This window comes from Dreissena polymorpha, chromosome 12 (genome assembly GCF_020536995.1).
Source record: "Dreissena polymorpha isolate Duluth1 chromosome 12, UMN_Dpol_1.0, whole genome shotgun sequence".
In the NCBI taxonomy this organism is placed as follows: Eukaryota; Metazoa; Mollusca; class Bivalvia; order Myida; family Dreissenidae; genus Dreissena; species Dreissena polymorpha.
In genome coordinates, this window is record NC_068366.1 from 33,690,480 (window position 1) to 33,708,227 (window position 17,748).

A 17,748-nucleotide genomic window follows, 5' to 3' on the forward strand; every position below is an offset into this window, starting at 1 on the left:
CACACGTCTACTTGACAACATGTATAGAAAGATTTGGATACACACTATTGCTGTTACTATATAGTATTTACGGGTACAAAGCGTTTATCAAATTTCACTTGTCCCTCTATTAGCATGTCACGATCTTATATTACGAAGACGTTTTACGGGCGACTAACTTTAAACAATGATTGTTCACACCCTGCATTGTAATTATTTTGATACATTGTTCTATTTTCATTTTGGCAACATTATCGTGGCAGTCAACGGAAAAATCGCGGTATATTACAAATAGAGTTCGACAATACAAGGTGAAAATACCATTTTCATTTTCAATTGTTTTTATAGGGTTGTCAGTTTTCGCGTAACAAATTGGAAACCGAAGCGTAATATTTGTTAAAATTATAAGACCTTATACCTTCTTGAGAACAAAGTTATCTACACAGTCACTGAAATACTATTGTTTGTATTGAAATGCAACGATTTTACTTCTCATTTGAATGAGCTATGGGTCGCCGGTTGTCAATTGATTACTCAAGGTGTTTGGCAATTGTTTTAACAGATTTTACACAGTTTGTAATTGGATTCTACCAAATAAGTATAAAGGGATAGTCGTCTTAAATGTAAATATTATTTCACTTATCGTTTCCCTGGGCGGAGAGTATGTAATTGTCTCACCAAGCGTTCATGGTTTTGCTTCGTTGGATGGGTTGGGCGGGTGGTTCGTCAGTCCTGATATCAGTTCCGCCCTGTTACTCTATAATCCCTTTGAGAATTTTAAAATAACGTCATAGTTTGCCACCAGGAAAATATGACATGACGCATACAACTGTAAACTCGCTCTTGTATTAAATGTCAAAATTCAAGGTCAATGGTCTTATGTGGTTCGGCCTTCAAATGTGAATTTCGTGTTTTGTTACTGACGCCTCTTAATTCATATGAGTCGTGCTCTGTGAATATGGGGTTAAATGCATGTGCGTAAAGTTTCGTCCCAGATTAGTCTGTGCAGTCCGCATAGGCTAATCAGGGACAACACTTTCCGTTTTTATGATATTTTTCGGTTAAGGAGAGTCTCTTCTTAGTAAAAAATCCATTTAAGTCGGAAAGTGTCGTCCCTGATAAGCATGTGCGGACTGCACAGGCTAAACTGGGAAGACATATTTATGAATGTATAACTTTTCTGTTTGTAGTATGTGCTAATGTGTTGTATAAAACATTCAAAACAACATATTGCGATCTATAAACGGTGACGGTTTCTAAGTGTACCACCGACCATTGGATTGTACTCTGGTCCTTTAAAGTACTTTTTACAACAAACAAAGTGAAGTAAGCGATTGTGAAATTGTATCCTAAACGACTCTTTAATGACTATTCCACATTGTCTAATGTAATTGTTCATGTGTCCATGTATAACGCTGCATATGGCAACATGAAAGTTTTCTGACCTCAGCAGAATGAAGAATTGGTAAACAAAAATATGAATGAGTCTGGACGCTTGATTAACAGTGGGCACTTTTCTCGTATGAATAATGCGATGTCCCGGTGCTAAAGAGATAGGATTATCTCGTTGACGGACGTGTTAGAGATAATATTATGACGTGATAATAACCTTTGTATTTAAGTGTATAATATATCTCTTAAACAACGGTTGTAGTAGTGTAGTTGATACCTTGTTGACAGCTAAAGCGCCTTGGATTATACTATTATCTTATTTAAGCTTATCGAAGTACCATATTGATAGTTCAAAATGATAAACAATAACTAAACATTGGTATTTAGCATAGAGGTATGCTAGACGATGACAAATGCTTAAGTTTGTGAACTTTTTGGAATAAAAATGTAACTGAAACGGATCGAGCAGTTGCAGCTAAGGGGTTTTGGCCCCTCTTGGCTTTTAAACACATGTCATGCTTTGGAATAGAACGGAATAACGCGGAAGGAAAGGTACAACGCATGTATGATATTGTTATGTTTTAAGTCAAGGTATTGATGATGATGGTGATGATGATAATGATAGTTTTAAGACATGGTTTAAAATAAGATTCATAAGATGGTGCCGAATTTCCGTGAGCCTATCGATGAATTGGTTGTTTAAAGGGGCCTTTTCACAGATTTTAGCATGTATTGAAGTTTGTCATTAAATGCTTTATATTGATAAATGTAAACCTTGGATTCAAAAAGCTCCAGTAAAAAAAAACAAGAATTAAATTAAAGAAAGAAAAAGTAACCCTCAACTGGGCTAGAACCACTGACCCCCTGGAGTAAGTCTATCACGTAGATCACCCGGTCATCCGTGCTCATACAATGAGTGATGTATTTTATACTTATGTAAGCAATCGTCGTAGTATCACAAAATATAACGACAACAACAAAACTCTACAAATTATTCAATCGTTTCGCGTTGCAACGCGCTATAATTTTCAGGTTTTTAAATCGTCAAAAGATGCATATACTGAATATTTTAGAGCATTGTAAATGTTCAGTAATACTGTTTCTGCACAAATATAATAACTACAACGAAAATTTGCGAATCTGAAACAATTTGTTTTCATTTTGTCAACTAACCACAACGTGAAAAGGCCCTTTAATACCATAGCATGAATTTAAGTATCGTTCTGTATATCTTCTGTAGATCTCATGTACAACAGTGTCGACATCAACACAACAAACATAAGTACACTCAACAGAATATAGTTATCGAACCATATCAACTCGTGTCTCATTTTTCCCTTTTATCTATAAAAGTATGATAAAATTCCCCATTTCCGTGTCCTAATATGGTTAGAAGCGAAATGCTACGTTATGCACGAGAATAAATCTGACAACCAAGCGGCTCGCAAATATCGGCTGCACACTACGTTAATAGTTCTTTTTTCCATTAATTATAAACAGTTATTTTATGCATATGTAACAATCTATTTTAATGAAAATATAATTTGTAACAAGTTTTATAAAATCCTTATTTTTTGGACAACTGTCATAATAATCGATTAACCGGTTGCAGAGGATAATAAAATGGCGGGGAAACACAGCGGACGAAATAGCAGGAGTACGGATGAATATGAATACATTCACAATTACCTCATTATTATGACGTTGAATGCAGTTATTCCACAATAGTATGGTCAATAATACAATAATTGCACATTTAACTTATGTCATATCAAGAAAATGTGTATATTTAAAGTAAGTGTACCATAAAGCCAGCAACATACAAATAATTATGTGAAGATGTTGACCTGGCTCATGCGAAAAGGGGTCTAATGCCACATGCGACCAGCATAGTTACAGACCGACCTGATAACATCCATTGGTGATGTAATATATTATGTTGTTGATTTTTTTAATAAAAGTGGAATGGTACGTTAAAAGGGATGTAATCAGTTTTACCAGAAAGAAATACTGAAGGAACTATCATTAAAATCAGATTCAAGACACTACTATTCCTGATATATCAAGATTTTGCAGGAGAATCAAAAACTTAGTTGTTAAGTTTTAAGCACCCACATGTCCAAAAAGATAACAGGGTGGGTATGTCTGCTTAACATTGGACTATATACATTAACATTGTACTATATACATGTTTTTCCATCTTATAAAGGACTTATTCACAGATTTTCGTATTTAAAAAAATGTCAATAAATGAGTATACTGACAAAACTGAAATATTTGGAATAATTTTGAATACTAATTATAACAACGAAATAAATTAAATACAAATGTGATTTCCCTGGGGTTTGAACCTGGGACCTTTAGTCTAAAGTTTAGAGGCAAATGATGTCACACTACCACTACATCACAAGGTACTACATCACACCACTACATCACACCACTACATCACACAGACTTTCAAACTTGGAGGGTAGACAAAGTGATATGCCAGTAATACACATTTTTGTTAAAAAATGGATGGAAATTCTTACAAAAGCTTTATTATTTTTCTGATTTTAACCCATTTATTCCTAGCGTCCTGAAAAAAGGACATTGCAAACAGCGTAGACCCAGATGAGACACCGCATAATGCGGCGTCTCATCTGGGTCTGCGCTGTTTGCTTAAAGGAATTTCTGTAAGAAATATTCTAAATATAGAAAAAAGTATACTAGATATCCCTAATTTTATAAATACATTGATATAATTTAGAAGGATGGGAGAGTCCAGTGGGCATAAATGGGTTAATCAATGATATCCATAAATGAAAATATAGTTTTGCAATAGTTCTAAGACAGGAGTGTTATTTTGCTTGTTTGAATATAATGCATACTTTTAACCCATTTATGCCCAGTGGACTCTCCCATCCTTCAAAATTGGATCAATTTATTTCCAAAATTAGGGGTGTCAAGTATATTTATTTCTATATTTAGAATATTTCATAAAGAAATTCATTTAAGCTAACAGCGCAGACCCAGATGAGACGCCGCATTATGTGGTGTCTCATCTGGGTCTACGCTGTTTGCAATGTCCTTTTTTCAGGACGCTAGGCATGAACGGGTTAAATCTATTACAATTTTTCTCTGACAACTTTTCGCTTTCATAGAATTTTTCTTTTAAAGGAAGTCCCTTCTAAGCAAAAATGCAGTTTAACCCTTTGCATGCTGGGAAATTTGTCTGCTAAAATGTCGTCTGCTGAATTTGTAAAATAAGCATTTTCTTCATTTTTTTTCAAAGAATACTATCAGAATAGCAAACGGTTTGGATCCAGATGAGACGCCACGTTCTGTGGCGTCTCATCTGGATCCAAACTGTTTGCAAAGGCCTTTAAAATTCGGTTCCTGCACTGAAAGGGTTAAGGCAGAAGGTGTCATTCCAGATAAGCCTGTGCTTTTAATATCACAATTGCCCTGAGCAACAATTTAGTCACCAATGACTGAGTGGTTGAGTGGAATTTCATGACATCCTGATAAAGTTATACTAGTTTTAGTTTGATGAGCAATTTTAGGGAAGTGTTAAAGTAATAGTTTTAGTTTGATGAGCAATTTTAGGAAAGTGTTTTTCTCCTTAATCCAAAGGGGATATGTCGCGAATTTAAATATACTTATTTTCAGACGGTATTGTGATCTTACATTTGTATCAGCCTAAAAATGATAGTAAAGTACAGTGTCAGTTATACTAAAATGCTAAAATATGATCAAGAATATTGTTTGCCACATGATTCATGTATGAATGTCAATTCAATGTTGCTCTTAGTGTATTAGATAGCAAGATTACATTATCATGGTGGGTTACACTTAAATATGTGATTTTGTCATACAAAGTGGTGTCAACCAGCGTTTGAAACACGCTTAATTTGCCTCTGTAAATAATCCCTTGTTCATAGGTGACACTTTCAAAATACATCTATCACCGATGAATTACTTATCTAAATACCGTGTAATTGCCAAGGTATGCTGAACAGATGCTGAGAAAATAATACAAAAAATCCTGCCCTATTCAGTGGCCAAATAAAAAGAAAATATATCAGATTTAGACACTTTAAATACTTGTTGTTTTCCTTTGAAGGACATTACCTCACAACTTGAAGATATTGGCCCTAGACACAGACAGTATTTTGATTGTAATATCTATGTTCCAGTAATTTGCTAGTGATACATTAAAATGGGGACGGGTAGTTTGATAGATGACTTCTGATGTTTGACTTCTGATGTTTGACTTCTGATGTTTGACTTCTGATGTTGTTTTAATTGAGTATGTACTAAATCTGTCCTCATAATAAAATATATTAAAATCCATAAATATAATATTGATTTTTTATGATACCACTCATTCAGTTGCCCATATTTTTTATAAACTTAAGAATGTTGATCTTTTTGAAATGCTTTTATTTAATTAAGTAATATGATGATGTTACAAATTTAGTAAGAAAATGTGTGAAATGAACATTTTATGACAAAGAGTTTAGTTTTATTTCAACAACTTATGTAATTTTTATATTACTGTTTGCAATAAACAACAATTGCTCTTTTATTGATTGTAATATTTGTTAACAAAGAAGTAACAAAAGGTGACAGAGAAAATTTTAATCTGTTTTCCTATACTCATTATTTATGATTAAACATAGGAAACCAAGTTGTTGTTTTTTAAACAATGTGGTTATGATACTTTTAAGATATTAATCTTAAAAAGTTTAAGTCTTTTAAGTAATAATGTTTTGAAAAGTACTCAGGAAAGACTTGGGTAATGCTTTACTGCAAGCAGTTTCATAGTTTCAAATTGAATATATGAACTGCGTCGCTTACTGTCAATAAATGTTTTAACTTTGAAATATTGAAACAATGCTAAAACAATATTTTCTTGTTTGAATATCTCAATCTAAGAGGGTATAATGAAGCCCTAGTGGATTTGTGTCCGCCTACTGATCAGGAGGTACCAGATTCCATACCAAATCTTTGAGTGTTCCGAAGATCTTATCTTAAAATAACAGTCCACAAACAATAAAAACTCTGCAGAAAAACATGCTGATGAGCATCATAAGGACATAAAAACTGCATTGAAATTGGTTGAATAATCAGAAGATTCTGCAAGTATCAGGGCCCTCAATCCATTTTAGGGGAAGCGGGTCGCTACCCATAGCAGGGGGAATCCCTTTTTGGGGGATTTTTTACTTACTCTCTAATTTTTACATTTGTACATGTTTGCACTATATTCATTGCTTTTTTCATAATTAAGTATGTTTGACAAGATTAAATTAAAATACAATTGAGATATAATAATAATTATGAGACACATCTATCTATAAAAATAAACAAACAAAAAAAAACTTTTTTTTTAGGGGGAATTTTTCCTCACGAAAGGGGAAAAAAGTATAGTTTTCAGGTGGGGGAATGTGGCCAAATTTCGGCCGTGAATTTGACAAATTGAGGGCCCTGAGTATTAATATATGTATACTTTCCATGCATGCGATAGCATGTGATTCCTCTTGCAAACATGTATTAATCACAGTAGCTTTTGGACCAAATCGCCCAAGAACTTCTGAGTTATGGCTTTTGATTGATAAAAATGCTTTCCTTACAAGATATTTAGTTTAGAGAAATTTGGTTGGTTATAACAACCCTTAACTACCCTTTGTCGTTTTTCATGTGTGCTTCCAAGGCTTTAAAGCATTAAGAATAATCATGACTAGTATTACATTGGTTTCATGATAACTAATCTCTTAGGTTTTGGTTTGTTGACATTGACTATGAAGAAACAAAAGGCATAATCAGGCAGAATTTCATTTGTGTTTGTTTCATGCATAAATCATGCAGGTTTCTTTATGAAGACAATACATGGTAGACTGTTATTCATTATTCATGATTTTGAACAAAAGCTTTCATGAATTAGTGAACTTTTAACATGAACTGTTTTTTGTTGTTTTTTTTTCTTTAAGTTTGGTTGATGTTTATAAAACTTTGGCACACCGTATTAGAATAATGCTTCATTTGAACCATATTTATTTTGTGTTTTAATAATTATATCTTGATAACAATCCAGTTAGAAAAAAATACTCCTTATTAGCTCATCTGAGCACAAATTGTGGTAGGTGCTGTCTGGTATGTTGTCATGGGTTGTGTGGTACGTGCTGTCTGGTATGTTGTCATGGGTTGTGTGGTAGGTGCTGTCTGGTATGTTGTCATGGGTTGTGTGGTAGGTGCTGTCTGGTATGTTGTCATGGGTTGTGTGGTAGGTGCTGTCTGGTATGTTGTCATGGGTTGTGTGGTAGGTGCTGTCTGGTATGTTGTCATGGGTTGTGTGGTAGGTGCTGTCTGGTATGTTGTCATGGGTTGTGTGGTAGGTGCTGTCTGGTATGTTGTCATGGGTTGTGTGGGAGGTGCTGTCTGGTATGTTGTCATGGGTTGTGTGGTAGGTGCTGTCTGGTATGTTGTCATGGGTTGTGTGGTAGGTGCTGTCTGGTATGTTGTCATGGGTTGTGTGGTAGGTGCTGTCTGGTATGTTGTCATGGGTTGTGTGGTAGGTGCTGTCTGGTATGTTGTCATGGGTTGTGTGGTAGGTGCTGTCTGGTATGTTGTCATGGGTTGTGTGGTAGGTGCTGTCTGGTATGTTGTCATGGGCTGTGTGGTAGGTGCTATCTGGTATGTTGTCATGGGTTGTGTGGTAGGTGCTGTCTGGTATGTTGTCATGGGTTGTGTGGTAGGTGCTGTCTGGTATGTTGTCATGGGTTGTGTGGTAGGTGCTGTCTGGTATGTTGTCATGGGTTGTGTGGTAGGTGCTGTCTGGTATGTTGTCATGGGTTGTCCGTAGTCATTCATCAAAAACTTGCCTCAAAAGTACATAGCCTTAATAGCTAAGCAGATTTTCAAAGAACTGCACACTATGTCAGGAATGATCCTTGGGCGACCCTGTTTCAAACTTGTTAAAATAGTTCAGGTCCGCTGCAAATGAAGGTCACAAGGTAGAGGTTTGGTATTTTGTAAATGGGCCATGCTCTGTGAAAAGGGGGTTTAATGCATGTGCTTAAAGTGTTGTCCCAGATTAGCCTTTGCAGTCAGCACAGGCTAATCAGGTACATCACTTTCCGCCTAAACTGGATTTTTGCTACTAAGATACTGTCTTGAAAAGAAAAATATCATTACAGCAGAAACTGTCGTTCCAGATTACAGGTGTGGTATGTGTTGTGGAAAGATGTTTCATGGTCCTCTACCAAGTTTGTTCTAATCGTTCCTTTGGAATCAAAACTGGCAACGCCCTAGGGGTAACAAATTTCCTTATATTTATGTAGTTAAAATCTTCACTCTTCTCTGAAAACGAAAGGCCCCGAGGTTTGGTATTTGACATGTAACATCGTTTGTTGGTACTCAACCTACTTCATTCTAGTCATGCCTCTTGGGTTAAAATGTGCCCTGCACAAGGGGGGGGCCCAGGGGGGTCACATTATTTATATAGAGTTATATAGCAAAATAACTTAAATAATAAAATAATGTGTCTTTGAAACAGCTTTGATGGTGGTATGTGACATTTAATAATTATTGTTCAAATTATGCCCCAGGTGTAAGCGGAAAAAAAACAAGTGGTCACATGATCTATATAAAGGTTTACAGTAATTAACTTTAAAAATTGTCTTCTTAAAATGCATGGGTAAGGGTTTTGATATTTGACATGTTACATCATATTTATAGTGGTTCCCTACAAAGTTAATGCAAAGATGTGAATTAAATTGACAAATCAGGAATAATAATACAAAGTAAATTAGAAAATTCACGCAGATTGAAGTTATCCACTATCAAGAAATATTAACACTTAATAATAACTTTTCAAAAATTGTAATAATGCTGTAGGACAATTACAATAATACTGTCATGTTTTAATTATTTTTGAATAACATTTAAAACCATGGTCTATTTAGTTTTGACATGCTATACCATGGGCAACCATAGTCAACCATAGTATCACATGGAGGTTACATGATTCATCAGGTAATGCTCATCTCTGCCATGGTAAATGATGGTCAACCATGTTCCTTACATTATGTTTTATAACAGTGTTAAATTGGCGATAATGATAAAACCTGAACAGCTATTAAAATGAAGGAAATACAATGATTACAATGGTCTACATTTCATCTCACTTAAAAAGGGTAAACCAATCGTGTAATAGCATATGCATAAGGTCCACTCCTCGAATCTTTTACAAAGAATGAAGAAGGAGTTAACGGTTACCTGCACTACATGATGCGCTGATATTGAACACGCCATTCACACATGCTCAGTCCCTATTATTTATTACTCGTCCAAAGCATGGACACAATTTCAGCGAAAGGCTGAGTAGTTCTAATATACCAACTTCCTGTACATTAAAAAAAAAACCTTTGTGTTTACAAAATTCTTCAACACATTTTTCGTCAATAACAGCAACAGCATTTTGTTGGATTATTACAAGTTATCAAATTGCAAAGTAAAGATATTTTAAACTACACTTATATCTGGACTATTTAATATAATTTAAATGTTATACATAATAGTTGTGTCACTGAATCGGTCTATGAATTTTATAGTGAAGATGATTTTACTTTTTTCCAGTATGGTCTTTTTTTCTAAAGACCATTTTATTAAGAGACCACTTTTGGTTACTCCCGTGATTGGCGGCTTAATACAAGATTGACTGTAATGATCAAGATATAGGTGATATATATCTCTGCTTTTTGGATATAAATACTAACTTGGTACGATTTTACCTTGTTAATAAGCTCTGTTTCTATCCCAAATCTGTGTTCATGTGATGGTGCCTATTATTCCCGTATAAAGCGGTAATTACCAGCATTATAGTGGCCTCAAATTGTGCAATATTTACTGAAGGCCCTTAATCTGTGGGCAATATATAACATGTGGATCCAATTATGTTGCAATTTATCCATACCCGGGCGTATTCAATGTGATCAGCATTCATAAATGAAAGCGTTGTGGTTGTGATGGTGACAATTTAAATTTTTTACATTTTCAGTGGAATATTATTTAACTAACCCTCAGGATTTTTTGGAGAATAGTCAATACTGGTTTGTTTTTTAGTGTATGAAATTTAATGTGTGTAATCGGTATTGTATCTTTATAATGCTTTTATAATTTACATTATCTGAGCTATTACATAGAAATGTGTTTTCAACTGTCAGCAATACATTATTGTTTTATACATTTATACCAACTTTGAACAGATGATTTATTTTATTAGAAAGCAATTTTACAACATTAAAGTATTAATTATTATTCTTTTTCCTGGTTTATTACATACAAGATCAGTTTACCAGCAATCTAGCAGGTTTTTTTTAAGCGAGATTATACGATTTTGTCAAATATTTATTCATTTATATAAAATGTTAAAAAAAACTTATTAAACATATATTTTAATATAAATTAAAATAAAAGTTCAGAAGAACATGTGTCGAAAAATGCCAAATAAGCCAGATATTTAATTCTGAAATCGAAAAAGGCTGTGCAGTCGAATTCGCCAGCATGTAAATCAGACATGTACGATGTGAATCTAAATTTAGTTTAACGGTTCATTTTAAATTCCTGCAACAATATCTATTCATATGACACATGAACACTAACTAAAAAGACGAATGCTTAGGTTATTGTAGGAAAATATGTATGAAATATCTTCGTCACAATCGGCTCGGGGCGCTTATTTGTCTTTGCTGCATTTTATGAAATTCGTCTTCATTGTATAATTTTTCTTGCCTATTTTGTGTTATTGTAACATTTTTTATCAATATATTACAATTTAACACATACAAAAAAATCGTACAATCTCGCTTTAACTGCACAACCCAAACTAAGTTAATTGCTTATAACAAATTAATTTAAAGAATTATGATATTATAGTGAAACTTTTAAATGACCGTCTTACTAAATACACAAAGCGAAAAATAAATGAATGTAATATAAAGAAGAAATTCACTTTGGTTATTTTATTGTAAAATTCAGGAATAAAACAAAGATTTGCCAAGTCAAATTACATTGTTATGTTCAGTTTTTCATCATAAGTTCATGTCTAATTATCAAGTAAGACATTACCAAACACAAGTTTTCTCCTTTTTTACATGCTCAAAACATATACTATGTTTGCAAACTATATAACCTAAAATTGAATTTAAACCAGTTTATAATATTTCTTTATGTTTTTATTGTAATGTATTCATAAACATGTTTAGGTCATGACATCTTTATAAAAAAAGTATATATAATAAAGAGCATTATCTATTCCATTGTACATTTACAAAATTTACTGGACTGTGTTTGAAGCAATTATCACAAACTGTGCATTAAAAGTAACTTAATGCTTTTATAGTTTAACTCAAGGTCTTACTTATTTAAATGCACTTTGTTTAGAATGAACTTTCTTAATGGTGATTTTATTGCACTGGCCTTCGCTTATTAGTAACGTGGTGATGGTGAAATGACAAACCAGGGGGATTTAATGTAAGACTCGAAATGAATTGTTAATTTCCAATGACCATTTCTAACAATGGGTTGAAAATGACGAAATGTTGAGGAGTAGATTAGTACAGATGATAAGATTATGTGGGAAAGTGTCGGCCCGGGGAGGTAGGTTAATGGCTTTGGTCATCGCACAGGGCAGGAATGGGCATAACACAAGGTTGGCGATTTGGTGTAGGTGAATCAATACATTTTATTACTACTTAATAATGTGTTGCATTATAGTGAGTGGGTCAGGTGGAATGCACAAATAAACAAAGACAGCGGGTCGAGTTAAAAGATTTATGCAAATGAAGGGTTACAGTGGGTCTAAGAAATTGACAATTCTAAATCATTATTTGTTTACCGGCAGAATATTGAATACAATAATGAAAATGCTTAAGCAAATAATACTTTCATCACTGTCTTATGAAAAGTGAGCTTTTGGCTATTCAAATTATATTGTTTTTATTAAGGAAATATATAAGACATATATAGTTTTACATTTCCTTTTTTTTTAAATTATTTATCCAAAAAAATCTTAAATATATTTAAATTATTTTGTTACATTTGTTGCTATTTCATCTGGGTCAAAAAAGAGAAAAAATGAAAAAATGTCAGTGATTAAATTGACATTATTTCAAGCCAAGTTATGTTTCAAAAACTGAAAAAGGGGTTATAAGATTTAGGGATAGTAAATAATGAAAAAGATGTTTATTAATTGTTGCTTAAACGGCATAATTTTATATTTATTAAAGGGTTGCAGATTGGCTATAAAAGTCCCATATAGTATTACTATACTAGCATATTTTTTATTGCATATTATAGCCTTAGAATGCCCAAGGTTATTTTTAAGTTTTAATGGGGATTTTGCGTTCAGCCAATCAGCGATCACAGTGCTAATTTACCATTTTGGCGGGTTCTTCATTTTGAACTTTGAACGTAGAATTAAAATGAATCTCAGCGGAACATCATTTCTAAAGTGTATTATACTATTAATAACATGGTATTGGAAGTATTTCATATCCATGAAAAGTATGAATTTCCAAGTAATGGATTTTGTACTTATAACATATGGGTTCAAATTTAGGTATTAGTAAAAGCCAGTAGTAATTAGTGTAATACTTTCCTGAATATGTTGCTTTTTTTAAGCAACCAATTGATGTTTCTTAACAACATGATGCCCTGTGACAGCCTGAAAACCTTACATGTTAATATGAGGGGGTAATCACGTGATAGTCAAGATGGCAACGTCCATACCGATACATTTATTTGTTGCTGTTTTATAACCTTTATTACTACTGTTTATTTTTTTAATGACGCTCACTTTCCAGCCATATAAGTAAAAAGGTGATTAGCGTTTATTTTGTATTTAAATTCGCTTTATATCTTGACTTTACTCCCAGCAAATTCTCTTAGTGGAACCCTAATAAGGTAATCTCGCTAAGAAAATTCACACCGAGTAAAGTCCAGATATAGAGCGAATATTACCATGAAATAAAAGCTAGTAACTGTCTCCCTAATATGGCTGGAAAGTGAGCGGAATAAAAAAAATTATACAAGTAATAAAGGGTATAAAACAACGAAATATACCTGCATCAGCATGGAAGTCGCCATCTTGTTTGTCACGTGATTACCCCCTCTGTTAATGCTACCTGCATCAGCATGGAAGTCGCCATCTTGTTTGTCACGTGATTACCCCCTCTGTTAATGCTACCTGCATCAGCATGGAAGTCGCCATCTTGTTTGTCACGTGATTACCCCCTCTGTTAATGCTATAGTAAATGAAAAGGTTTTAGAAATTTATTAACGCTTATTAACCCTTTCCCACTGAGAAGCAAAGTTAAAATGGCTATATGCAACCATCATAAAACCAGAACAGCCTGCAAATAACTTACAATCTGATCAGCTTTATGCTGTTTGCTGCTCATCAGTATTTCAAGGTTGGAAATGAAGTGTTTAAAAGTATTTAAATAGTAAATAGTGAAACATATTATTAAAATAGTATTTCAAAAATATGAAAAATATTATAAAATAGTATTTCATTTAATTTGATTTTCTAAGAAACAACAAATGGGTCAAAATACGTATCTTAACTGTAAAGGGTTAAAAGCCCATTTTCGAGGTCCGCCCCTGTGCTGCATCTGTAGTACATGTAATTACTAATACATTGCGAGATACATGAATGAAAATGGACACGATTGAATGGTGGACGGATGATCAACTGGTAACAATGGTCATTGACCATATACAACAGATGACCAGTGGCCGTAGGTTAAGGTTGTATAACTGATTTTGATGAGCTTGCATGCGGGTAGATTGATTAAATTCATAAATATTATAAGCGGTGACATTTCAATGAAAATTACACTACTTTAAATGGATTTTAAATCAGTTATGTTAAAGGAAGTACTTTAGGTTAGTTTCTCATGTATTGTTGCGGTTCATTGAACTTTTCAAAAATTTGATTTAAGTATAAAGCTATTGTTGTTTTGGTATCATTGTAAAAACAAACTTAACTGTAATGTATTTAAAATAAGAAGTTAATGTCACTAGAAAACAGAATCACAGCTGATATTTCAGTCATATAACTCATGTTTCAAGTTAGTTGATTTCTGTGGTAAGGATATTTGTTTGAGATCATTTCTGTGATGTGGATATTTATATTAAATGATTATTTTTGTTATGTTTTTTTTTTTTAAGTGAGTATGCAGATATTGAGGTTATATGGACTGAATTCATTCCAAATGAGAATTTATTCAACTTCTGTGTTCTGAATATTTATTTTAAATGATTATTTTGTGATATGTGTATGTGTGTTTTGAAGTGAATATGCAGATATTGAGATGCTATGAACACTATTTTAAATGAGAATTTATGAAATATTTATATCAAGTACTAGTATGTGATATGTACATCAAAAGTAATACTTGCAAGCTTATTTCTGTGATTTGGATATAAGTTTAATTGAATGTGTATGTGACATCTAAAGTTGGAAACTGATTTTATACGAGTCTTTCTTGGGATAAGTATGAGTATTTCTCTTTTTGAGAGTCACTGATGGTGGGATAATGTGGCCAGTCTATGTTTGGGGTTGTGTGGTGTGTGCCGTAAAATTCTTCAATCAGTCTACAAAGGAAAAATACGAAAAATTAATGTTTGACGAATAATAATGGTTTTACAGTACATCCTATCTTCATTGTGTTAAACACAAATATGGAGTCCAAATTTGTGCATAAGGTACAAACAAGTTGTTTGTATCTGCTATTGCATCTATATAAAAAGGGTTTTGGGGTTTGCAAAACTATTTTTATGCCCCCGAAGGTGGGCATATAGTGATAACATTTCTGTCTGTCTGTCTGTCTGTCCGTCACACTTTGCTTTAAGGTTTTGAAAATTCCTCATAACTTCTTTGTCGCTTCAGATGTAACCTTCATATTTGGTATGCATGTGTATATGGACAAGGCCTTTCCATACGCAAACACTTTTTGACCCCTTACCTTGAACTTAGGGTCCGCGTTAAGGTTTCCAAATCTGCGTTTAGGTTTCGAAAAAGCTGTTTTCGGGGGCATATGTCATCCTATGGTGACAGCTCTTGTTTATTTCATTAACTTTTGAGATGTTGCATAAGTTAACCCTTTCACACTATTTGGCTATTTGCAAAAAGCATTAAAAACCAGGACAGCCTGTGAGTTACTTTTAGTCTGTTAGGTTTTTATGCTATTTGTTGCTCGTAAGTATCTTAGGTTTGAAATGAAGGCTTGAACTTTAATCTAGATAAAAAAATCTTACATTAAATTTTATTTTGTAATTAACTACAAACTGGTCAAAGTGCATATCTGAGTGCCAAGGATTATTTCTCACTGTAATAAGGATGCTCCAGGCTGAGTGCCATGGGTTATTTATCACTGTAATAAGGATGCTCCATATCTGAGTGCCATGGGTTATTTCTCACTGTAATAAGGATGCTCCATGACAGAAATCATCCAAATCTTTGTTAAACATGCTTTGTTAGTTATGTAAAAGTTAATATAGAAAATAGGATCAAAATTCCGCCTGGAATACCAACAAGTTTCGGGTCCCCTTCTCAAAAAAGTGAGCAAAACGAACATTTAACATACATTTTGAGTGTGTTTAACGTGGCGTAGTTGGCACTGCGTTTTATGTGCGCTTTTTTTTAACAAGTGAGTTTTTACAAAATAAAAAAAGAACAGGAAATGCGTCAAATGTGCGCCTTATGTGGGTTTAAGTGCGCTTAAACTTGATAAGAAAAAGTTTTCTTAAGACTGTGTCAAAATATGCGCTTGTATGTGGTTAAAAACTGCGCTTTTAAAAGAGTTATTTTGTCCATTTGTATAAGTGTGTTTTTTGCTGCCATTCATGTGTGTAAAATGTGCGCTTTTATGTGAGTTTAAAACTGCGCTTTTAAGTGCGTTTAATGTGAGCTTTATAAGTCAGTATGGATAAAAAGCGCACATTAAACACACTTTAAGCATAGTTTAAACCCACATAAAACAACACATCTTGGTAAAATGTGCGCTTTTTGGAAATTTTTAACTGCGCTTAAGTGAGTTAAATGTGCATTTTTTTGTTAGTCAGTTCTAATAAAAAACACACATTTAACTCGCTTATAGCGCAGTTTTAACCCACATAAAACGCACATTTTACGCATGTGAATGGCAATCAGAAAACGCACTTTTAAAAGCACACATTTGTGTTAAAGGTTTTTGCCTTAAAGGGGCCTTTTCACAGATTTTGGCATATTTTGAAGTTTGTCATTAAATGCTTTATTGATAAATGTAAACATTGGATCTTAAGCTCCAGTAAAAAATTAAGAATAAAATTTAAAAAAGGAAAAAAAAGTATCGAACCAGTGACCCCCGGAGTCCTGGAGTTAGTCTGAAGTAAAAACGCATTAGCCCTGTCGGCTATTCCGCCGGGTATACACAGTTTAATATTTTATACCTTATATAAGCAATCTTCGTAGTTTCGTAAATCTAAACGACAACAACAGAACTCTCCAAATTATTCAATTGTTTCGCGTTGCAACGCTTTATAATTTTTAGGTTTTCAAATCGTCAAAAGATACATATAATGGCTATATTGGACTATGGTAAATGTTCAGTAATACTGTTTCCTCACAAATATCATAACTAAAATGAAAATTTGCGAATCTGAAACAACTTTTTTCAATTTTGTCAATTTACCAAACCGTGAAAAGATACCTTAAACAGAGTTGATTCAATTGCATGTCAAAAGTTTTAAAATGCAGATATGAAATAAAAATAAAATGTAAGTAAACTAGTATATTTTTTAATAATTACAAGATAATTAAATTTTACACTTTATTGTGATCCAACATTATAACATTTATTAACATACATGAACAATTTAATTTCAATGATGACAATTTGGTGAAAAATACATAATTAGATTATAAATAAACAAACATAATGGGCTACTTAACAGTATAGACACAGTAAAAATGTTGACTCCTGTTGAACAATCATTATACACAAAATAACATGAATCAAAGAAATTAATATAATCCGTTCATTTGGTCTTTGAGGCGACAGAGCCCGGTTCTCATCTTCCTTTCAACCCATACCACAGGTAAGTCAAATTTCTTTGCAGCTGTCTCTGTAATGAAGCATTTAATGATATATGCTGATTTGTTTACTTTTCACTTTACTCTTAAAAAATTAGTTTGATACTTAACATTCACAAAAACCTCATTAATGTTTAAAGGTTTTGTTTTTATAACATGACCAGCATAATATAAGTACATCAAGCACACTTCCATAGCCATTAACATGCCAATTATGGCCTGACTTATGTACTTTTGGAGGCCAGGATGAGGTCCCA

The 17,748-nt window shown here is 33.2% G+C and overlaps 1 protein-coding gene across 2 annotated transcripts in view; it reads left to right on the plus strand.

The window, feature by feature from the left end:
• Positions 1-17,748, plus strand: part of LOC127853683 (uncharacterized) — a 171,132-nt gene that overhangs the window by 1,596 nt on the left and 151,788 nt on the right. Inside the window, exon 1 of one of the 2 annotated variants that reach the window (XM_052388396.1) lies at positions 1,867-1,923. The exons of the other annotated variant lie outside the window; for it this stretch is intronic. Within the exon in view, the coding sequence (XP_052244356.1) occupies positions 1,882-1,923 (42 nt within the window). The 5' untranslated portion in view covers positions 1,867-1,881. Of the gene's footprint in view, positions 1-1,866; positions 1,924-17,748 lie in introns of those variants that run through there. 2 annotated transcript variants of the gene reach the window in all.